The sequence below is a fragment of the Microtus ochrogaster genome, unplaced genomic scaffold (assembly GCF_000317375.1).
Source record: "Microtus ochrogaster isolate Prairie Vole_2 unplaced genomic scaffold, MicOch1.0 UNK47, whole genome shotgun sequence".
NCBI lineage: Eukaryota > Metazoa > Chordata > Mammalia > Rodentia > Cricetidae > Microtus > Microtus ochrogaster.
In genome coordinates, this window is record NW_004949145.1 from 2,845,676 (window position 1) to 2,855,485 (window position 9,810).

General features: G+C 38.0%; 1 protein-coding gene across 1 annotated transcript in view; it reads right to left on the reverse strand.

Moving 5' to 3' along the window:
- The window catches only part of LOC101996008 (leukocyte immunoglobulin-like receptor subfamily B member 3), a 127,625-nt gene extending 118,335 nt beyond the window's left edge, over positions 1-9,290 (reverse strand). Inside the window, exons 1-5 of the mRNA XM_026777131.1 lie at positions 9,233-9,290; positions 8,570-8,848; positions 7,086-7,391; positions 4,651-4,944; positions 2,549-2,671 (exon numbers count right to left, since the gene is read on the reverse strand). Of these exons, the coding sequence (XP_026632932.1) occupies positions 2,549-2,671; positions 4,651-4,944; positions 7,086-7,391; positions 8,570-8,848; positions 9,233-9,290 (1,060 nt within the window). The remainder of the gene's footprint in view (positions 1-2,548; positions 2,672-4,650; positions 4,945-7,085; positions 7,392-8,569; positions 8,849-9,232) is intronic.
- Between the last annotated feature and the right edge of the window lie 520 nt (positions 9,291-9,810).

Here is a 9,810-nt window from a genome sequence, read left to right on the forward strand (position 1 = left end):
TCTTTCATCTGGTGCTAAGCTGCTTAGCAAGCTGGACAGGGGTCTTTCACCTTGATTCATGGTTGATGGGAGAAGGTTTAGACTACTGTGATGGTGACACTATTTGTCAGGCCACCCAAAATTGTACAAGAAAGTAGGCTGAACAAAGCATGAGGAATGATCCAGTATGCGATGAACCTTTATTGTATCTGCTTCAGTTGCTTCCTACTTTGGCTTGACAGTTTGGATTGTGATCTGGGGTTGTGTAAGAAATGTAATCCAAACAGATATTTTACCCCAATTAGCTTTAGGTCATGGGGTTTTATAATAGCTATAAAAATCATATTTAAGATTGTTCCTGTGTACATACTCTGTATGACTCTGGTGAAATGTGAGCAAACATTTGTTGATCCCAGATAGGGTGCCCATGACAGATCCAATAAATGATCCCCCTAGGACTATTTTGGTGAACTAATGCATTTACTAGGATTATTTACAGGATCATGATGATATGGGTGTGAGTGCTTGCTCAGAGATTCAACAGTCTGGCCACTAACACATTTTAATAAAGCAGAGACTTTCATTCATACCCTGACAAAAGGTATACATCTGGGACAAGGGATTCCAAAATGCAGCCTCCAGACACCCCACTCAGGTGATTCTAAAGGCAAGCTCCTAAATTTACATTCTGTCTATATGAAAGCAGAAGGCCATCTGGTACAAAGGAAGCTTTTATTTATAGAAACAGAAAGAGCAGCTTTCCTAAAATTATACATGACCAGTCAATTACAAAAATGAACCACTAGCAAGCTTTAATATTTCAAGTACAATTTTGATTTATAGTTCTTTTACGCACAGAAATTTAAAACTTTTAAACATAAATGTAGCCATCAATATAACACTAACCATCCTAATGAATGAGGAGATCATTAAAGGTGGCTGTACCTCATTAACCTTGTGCCAAAATGGGTAGTCAATTGGAGGGTCTTCTCTGCTTTGCTATCATAATTACACATACATTTTTGGGGAAGGCATTGGTGAATCTGTGTGTGAGTCTTGTAGACTTCAGGATCTTCCTGATACTTGTGAGGTTTTGTTTACTACCTGAATCTTAATAATTCCTCTTCCAATAGGCTTTGATTGAATGAGTTAATTTTTCAGGAGAACAGTAAATAGAAATATGGGAGAAGCAGATGGTGTCTTACCTGAGTCACATTTTAGAAAATATTTTTCAATAGAGAAGTCTATATTGAAAGATTAAGGAAAGACATGGAATCATCAGATGCCTCTGATGAAAGAAGATTTTGACAAAGAGCATTTTGGACACACAGAACAGTATATGCTAAAACCCAGTGTTAAGTGTGGGCTTCTGGAAGGATATCAGCAGTAGTCAAAAGTCAAAATAGGAAAATGGGTGTGATTATGATCAAAATATAGATACATATAAGAAAATGTCATGAGAATCAGTGTGTTGTATAACATTATTACGTATTAATAATATATACCAATAAAAATAATCAGCCTCTTGCTGATATGGAATTCAAGTATGTCCAGAAAATACAGCTAGTTAGGCATTACAGGTTGACATAAATGAAAAAGATTAAATAGAAGGTATATTGACTTATGTCCAAAGGAAAAGTGATAACCATAATACTTTTAAATAAAGAAAATCCACATTCAGTTCCATGCTGGAATAATGATGGATGGTCCTGAAGTTAGAGACCTCTGCCCTATGATTCCAGCAATTGTTTCATTGCATTTGTTAGTTTTTGCTGCCAAAAGGGCTGTGTTCTCCACAGAAGAATTCTTCATAACTTCCTTTAGAACTCATGTCCTATAGACAGTCTTTGTTCTCAACTTATCATTTCATAACTCCATGTAAACACTGGTATCTGTAGTTAATTCCTGAGGCTTCTGGAATTGGGTATGATCAATTGTTGTTTGAATGTCCCCTGAACAAATTCTGTGTATGCCACCTCCATCATTTCTTTTCTTTCATGTTCCTAGAAAGAGGTAAATGTTAAGTGATGTTGTATGCACATGTTATTACAGAGCATGAGGGAATCCAGGCCTCATCGTATACGGAAGAGAGTGGGTACATGAGGGCCTACCTGTTGCATGTCCTTCTTGGTCATAGATGGCTGCATTTTTAGGGACAGAAGTAATTAGTAACATCTAAGAAAGCATTACTGCAAGTTCATTTCAAATACCAATGTATTAATGAGAGATATGGTAAAACCCAAGTTGGCTCTTCTTACCCAGAGCAGAGTCAGCTGTTCTGCATCTCTGTGTTCTAAGCTCCATCTCTTCATATTGCTACACTACTAGTTCTCTCTTCAGTGTTCCTTCTCTTTCTTTCATAAAACTTCTCCTGGATATTAGCCTGCTTTGAATGTGAATATACAGTAGAGGTCTAGTCCCTAGTCTGAGGGCTGAGAGAAAGAACAAGGCTTATCTTTTCTATTGGTAAAGCCCTACTTCAGTGACCCTGTCCTGAGCTAAGTAAATGAAGACCACACACCTGCATTTCTCCAGGCTCAGTTTCTCATGCTACTCAGATGACACTCACTGACTCCTTCCCGATACTTATTCCTTTTGGCAGAGCACCGAGAGTGAATGATGAACATGAGGAAGACAGCCATCATCAAAAATGACACTCTAATCAGAATATGCAGGAGTCCGTGATTATCTGCTGAAAGATATGAATCCAATAAGTTGTCAGTCTTAGGACTAGTGTATTAAATTGCCTAATATTTAATGATAGAAGGATAAGTAATAGACTATTAATTTTTAGGACAAGATTCTTGAAGAAGAACTGCTCTTATTCAGCTAAATGCACACAGTGTTAAAGTGACTCCTAATGGCTTTTCTTTAGACTACTATATTAATGTGTCACTCAGGGAAGTTTCTATTTGCAATAGGTGACCAGTACAGATACCCACAACTTGCTAAACTGCAGAAAATAAAACACTGTGGAATGCTTGGCTCTAACTGGGACATTTACACCACTCCCACTTCTACAAATCTTCATTGTTCATTGTGGAAAACAGTTGGGTCAAAATTAGCTAAATGAGCTTGATTATAATTACCAAGAAGACTGTGTTGTGAACTCAGGAAGACTGTAGTGGTATTTTGAAGAGGGATTCCCTTTGTATGCTGTGAATACCATTGGTTAATAAAGAAACTGTTTTGGGCCTGTGATAGGGTAGACCAGAGTTGGGCGGGGGGAGGACTAAATGAATGCAGGGAGAAATAATGCGGAGTCAGAGAGAAACCATGTAACCTTGCCAGACACAGGTGCTGGAAACTTTACCCAGTAAGCAACAACCTCGTGGTGATACACAGATTACTAGAACTGGGTTCAATTAAGATATAAGAGTTAGTCAATAAGAATCTATAGCTAATGGGCCAAGCAGTGATTTAATTAATACAGTTTCTGTGTGATTATTTCGGATGACTGGGAAACAAACAAGTGGCTTTCCTACAATAACATTTCATTTGTAATTAATAAGTAAAGTTTGCCTGAAGATCAGAGAGTAAAACGGCCCCACTGGTCAGCCTTACAGACCAGGCAGTGGTAACACATACCTTTAATTCCAGTAATCACATTAGTTTGTCACAGAAACATGGTGATGCACGCCTTTAATCCTAGTGGTACATGCCTTTATTCCCAGCCCTGAAGAGGATTATAAAACGGGAGAAGACAGCTCTCAGACACAGTATCATTCTGGGATTCATGGAGTCAGGATCACCATTTTGGACTAGGTTGAGGTAAGAGTCAGTAGCTGGCTGCTTTGCTTTTCCGACCCTCAGGTTGAACCACAATTTCTATCTCTAAGTTGTTATTAATCATGCCTCATAGGAAAGTTGCATGTTTGTACTCAAAAGCAGTTGTGACAGCATGCACAAGATCAGTAGATGCTCAAGCCAGACCAAATCCCATCATGCAGTGGGGATGTGGACATCAAGTCCCACTTTTAGTCAAGGAGATATAGGCAAACAATAACTGCTGGGAAAATTAGTTTCAAGAGTGTTGCTACAAGTAAGGTGGCCATGCACCACTGGTAGGTCACACATCCACGAATATATGGGCATCACAAATTGAACTTCATGGATAAAAAATATAACAGAGTTTGGTAGGTAGGTCCAGGAGGAGTTGAGAAAGTGAGTGAATATGATCAAAGCACATTGTTTAAATTTATCAAAGAAATAATACGTATAAAATTATGAAGAATAAGAAACTAGATGGCATATGTCATATTACTATGTGTTCTGTGTTTTAGCATATAAAATTCTCATAGTAAATATAATATGTATTATATATATGATATCAATGGCAGTAACGAGGAACCTTTCAAAACACCCCAGGCACTACAAAATGTTTTATGATTATTCTTTAGCTATATGTTCCTATGGCTTCAGAGTATAAAATCCTGAGCAGACAGTCCTTAACCTTGCATGAAGAATTGTGCAGGAATACACACACACACACACACACACACACACACACACACACACACACACACACACACAAAACAGCAGGACTCATGGCAATGCTTCTTTCAAACTTCCTATGGGATTTTTCTCTCCATCATCAGTAGGATGCTTTTCACACATAGCTTTAGGATTTTATTAGTGTCAAAACATGAGATACTGATGAGGTTTTCTTACCTATGACAGGAAGGTAAAATGGGTCACTTGGGGATGACCACACATTGCAAGAGTTCCTGAAAGAGCCATAGCATCTATAGTTCTCTTCCTGTATTACAGGATCAAGAAGGAAGTTGGCCTGGAATGTTCCATTGTGACTCTGAACTGCAGGCAGTCCAAGTACTTGAGGCACCCCTTTCCTGGACAGATGGAACATGTCAAAATTATGGTCAGAGGTGCAGGACAAGGTCATGTTCTCTCGTGGCATCACCACCGGGCCCATCATGGCTGACAGAGTAGGTTTCTTGTATAAACCTGGAAGGAAAGGGGCAGAGACAGTTAGAGGGGCAGTTCCTTATCAGTGTGCGCCTTAGTGTTCCATTTTCCTGCTTCCATTTCTGTGATCTCTCTCTCTCTCTCTCTCTCTCTCTCTCTCTCTCTCTCTCTCTCTCTCTCTCTTTCTCTACATTTCTCCCTGCTTCTCTACTCCTCTCCCTCTGCCTTCTTCAATCTTATCTGTGTCTCTGACTTCACTGTGTTACACAAGTATTCTTTCTACCATTTTTCTTTTTGAGAGTTTCTTTGTCTAGTTGCATTCATTGGATCATGACTTGTGTCTTTTAGAAGTTTTTTATTAATTTATTTTAATAGTATTTATTAATTGACTTGATTATGAAATTCTTTTACATACAATGTATTTTGTTCATTTTTACAAACCGTTTTGCTTTCTTTTTTTCTGTTTTGCTTTCTTAAAGTAAAATAGAGTTTCTTATTTCATGCCCTCTTTGTCTTTTGTTGTTTCTATATATATCTACATATTTATGATAGTGTATTATTTATCATATTAACACTAGTATTTTATATTGTTCTTCAACTGCTTCTGATTCACTTCTCTTTCCCACGTGTTCTTCCTTATATCTTCAGGTTTTTCAAATGTTTTTTTTTTCAATCAAAGGGTTTAATTAGAGGTACTTATTATTTTGTTTTAATTGGGACATAAAGCAATGGACTTCATTAAGACATCATCATACAGTCCATTCTGTTCATTTTCTTCCCACCCTATTCCTGTATGCCACATTTGCTGGTTCTTCCTGGCATTGACCCTTCCATGGCATATGCATTCCTCCTATTTTCCTATCCCTCTTTGTTAATCTCCTTCCCTTTCTCATGGTTTGTTACCAATTTTATGACCTATAACTCCCTCATTCTATGTATATTAAAAATGTAGAATCTGACTTCATTCTATGTAATTCATTTTCTATCTTGTCTCTTTTTCTGTATCTGTGTTAATGAATCTCTCTTTTTAAAGGACAGAATATTCCATAAATGTGTTTGTTTCCCTTATACAGGGGCCATGATGATCTTCCCTCCTTTGTAATATATTTACTGTTCAAGTATAATCTATCATCTGCCTCCCTATCTCTGCTTTGAAATATCCAATATTTGCCATTATTACTTTAACTTTCAAATATTTCATTCAACCTTAAGACTTTTTGCAGGTTTTCTCTTTGCACACATGTAATGCTTACTATTTTCTCAACCCTTTCTATCTCTGAGTCTTTCTCTCAGTCTCCCTTCCTGATGTATTATTTGCATTTATTTCCATTTCTCTGTATTATTTGTGTCTGTGTATCCCAGGCAGAACCACTATAGTATTTCTTTTACCCATCCCAGATGACTTTGTTTGGAACATGGGCTGACAAGAGTTTGGAAATGTAGAGAACAGAGAGCGACTGGTGGTCTGCTCAATTCCCAGGGTTACGCTATCTTTGGATGAATAAACAAACAACCACAAGAATGGAAGAACAGTCAAACTAGATAGAAATTTTATGGGTGTGATATGTACCAAGACCTCAGATCTCATGAAGAACCAACCACACTCAACATATAAACTTGGCTAAGACACACAATAATGTCTATGTCTCCAGAAGATGTCTTTTTTATATTTATTTATTATGTATACAATGTTCTGCCTGCATGTGTCCCTGCAGGCCAGAAGTTGGCACCAGATTTTATAACAGATGGTTGTGAGCCACCATGTGGTTGCTGGGAATTGAACTCAGGACCTGTGGAAGAACAATCAGTGCTCTTAACCACTGAGCCATCTCTCCAGAAGATGTCTTGTAGAGGTAGAAAGTAAACAAAATTCTGAATTGTAGAGGACATTGAATATTAGTAGAAGGATGATATTGTCACATCAAGCTCATCAAGTTACTCCTTTCTCTTTATATCTGGTTATGGATTCTTTGACATTCCTACATCTGTGCTTTACATTATAACTAATGGTCTTTTCTTGTGTTTTCGTTTTCATTGTCTATGTCAGTAATATACTTCCACAGGCTGCCTTTCTCTAAGTTTCCAACCCTCCTATTTCCCACAACCTCCCAGGACTTCTAGTCTATGGAATAACTGTTCTGCATCACAGAGAGGATTAGGACCAAGTAGCACCTTCTTACCTGTGATCTTTATGTCAACAGAGTCACTGGATTCAGACCACTCATATGGTGTTTGGTGGTAAGAACCATAGCATGTGTAAGTCCCAGCATGGTCAGGTGTCACAGGACCTATTGGGAAGTTGGCATAGGACATCCCAAGATGAGATTCTGCAGAGAGCTGGAAAGAGTCCTTGATTACTCCCATTCTATGTGAAGTCAAAGTGAAAGTGTCAAACATAATCTCTGAATGGCACTTCAGTGTCACCTTCTTTCCTAATTTTACCAGGGGAGTTGGTAAGGCCAAAAGAAAAGGCTTCCTGTAGATTCCTAGGAATAAAAAATTGTGAATATGAACCTGCTATCAATCTATGTATCCCAGAATTCCTATGCTATTTTCCCCCTTAATATGTTCTTCTTGTTAGTGTTTTAGTGTCCTTTCCTTTTCTGTTTATATGTCTGCTTGGTACACAGATTCCCCTATCTTTCTCTGATTATTTCCCACTTATTTGGCCCTGGTAGCAGCACAATATTTTCCAATTGACTTATTGTGAGAATGTGTCATTTGAACCTGTCTACCATAGCCGCTGCTGTCCCTTCTTAAGTTCAGGGAATTCAGAAAACATGGCAAGGATTTTGATATGCTCCTTCATGAGTCATTTCTAACTACCTTTGCCAAGTATAATCCTTGACAAGATATGAGAATCAGTAGTGAATGTAAGTATCAGGCAGATACTTCTGACCTCTATGGTTCAAACTTTTCTAAGGCATTCCTGATCTAGAATCATTTGCATTGTTTCCTTCTAACATGTTGATGCATTACCTTCCTTCCTTTAATATTTTCTGTACATCCTTTCCCGAGCTTTTAAGTTGTCCTTAATATGGGTCTCTGTATTCCTACCAGTCACTACAATACATTTATTACAAATGTGACTCTTAAAGAGAACACAAGTGTTCTTGTGGCCAGAAATCAGAAACAAGCTCAGGTAGCATAAATCAATTTTCTGCAGGGATATGTTACTGCTCAAATCACTAGAAAGGAATCCATTTCTTTTTGCCTTCCATTTTTTAGAGGCCCAGTGAATTTCTTGGCACTTGGAAACTTGCTCAACTATCAGAGTTAGAAGTAGGGTGTCCCCCTGACAATGCTTTTTACTGCAAACAAGTGAAGCAACTGCATTTTACTTATTCTGTTTCATCAACACTTGTGGTTCTGCAGAGTCAGGATAATTGAGGATATTTTCCCATCCTGATGCCATCTTGTTGATAATGAGTTTCATCTTCAGGCACAAATTTTTCTTGTTTTATTCAAGACTCATTAAGCTTCAGGGAAAAGAATATACATGTCCTTGGGTATATTGTTATGCTCATCATAGTCTCCAGTTCCTTGTGTTGAATATTCCCTTATAATTCTGAGACTCTGACTGTTTTACAAATTCTAAGGTGGGAATAGTTGGTGGAATGAAAATACACAACAAATGATGTGGAAAACAAATATGATCTCTGACCTGAAATTATGATCTTCAGAGGGTCACTGTATGATGAAAGTTCATCATGGTATTGATAATTATAGCATCTGTAGGTTCCTGCATATGCTGGAGTCACAGGTCCCAAGAGAAGGCTCTTCTGGAATATTTTGTTATGGAACTGAGGAATAGGAGTTCCATGTTCTTTGTACAGCTTGAATATATTAGACTCACTGTGAGTGTCACAAGTAAGAGTCACATACTGTCCCTGAGGAACAACATGACTTGGCCAGGCAGACAGTGAAGATTTGTTACTAATTCCTGTAGAAAGATACCCAGAGTAAAATATTTAGTGATCTGCCTTCATTCCTGAGAGGTGAGCCTCCAAATTTTACTTCTTCAGGGTTCATTGTTTGATACTTTTCTCTGAACTGAAACATTCGTTTCAGTATTAGAGCTTCAAAGGCTCAAGGGACTCAAGAGGTAAACAAACATAAATGTATTGCAGAGCTGAAACTTGCAAGGTTCACCAGTGGCCCTTCCCACTCTATAGAAACTGTAAGTTAGTTTTCCTGCTGAATTCTAAAAGGGGTTGCCAGCAAGTTGTGCAGGGAGCTTCATGGTTTTGGCTTTCATGATAACCACCCATATTGAGGTGCACTTTCAGTAATGCTTTTGAGTCATCCCTTGTTTCAGCAAACAAACCCTTATCCATACTGCTACTAGTAATCTCAGCAGACGCACAGTTCAAAGGTTTGGACATTGATGCAATCATTGTTTGGTCTGTCCTGGGTTTCCTTTATGGGGTGACCATAACTGCATGTGTTGTGTCTTCCCAAGGGAAGTCTCAAACGAAATAGGTTCATTTTCATGGAATGTATGTCCCCAAATCACTATAAACATATGGAGTGTCTTTCTATGCTAATATTTGTTAATTGAGAATTTTGAGTAAGTATTAAATAATGAAGTAGATTTGATCATGAGAAAACGAAATCTAAAAAGAAATTATATCAGATGAGTAGAGGGAAAACTCATTTATGAGATCACAGATAGGAATTATGGCCACTAAGTTAAAGAAAAAGGAATGAATGCTGTGGACTCACCTTCAGTGACTCTAGAAATCTAACAATACTGGGTTATAAATACACTGTGAATGTTCCAGACCTCAGGAGCGAGGGGAGTCTGCCCTTAGGACCACAGAACTGAGAAAATTGGCAACAAAACAGTAGGCATGAGTCCTTTGTACTACTCTGCCCCTTATGTACTCTTGTACAGAGCTGCAT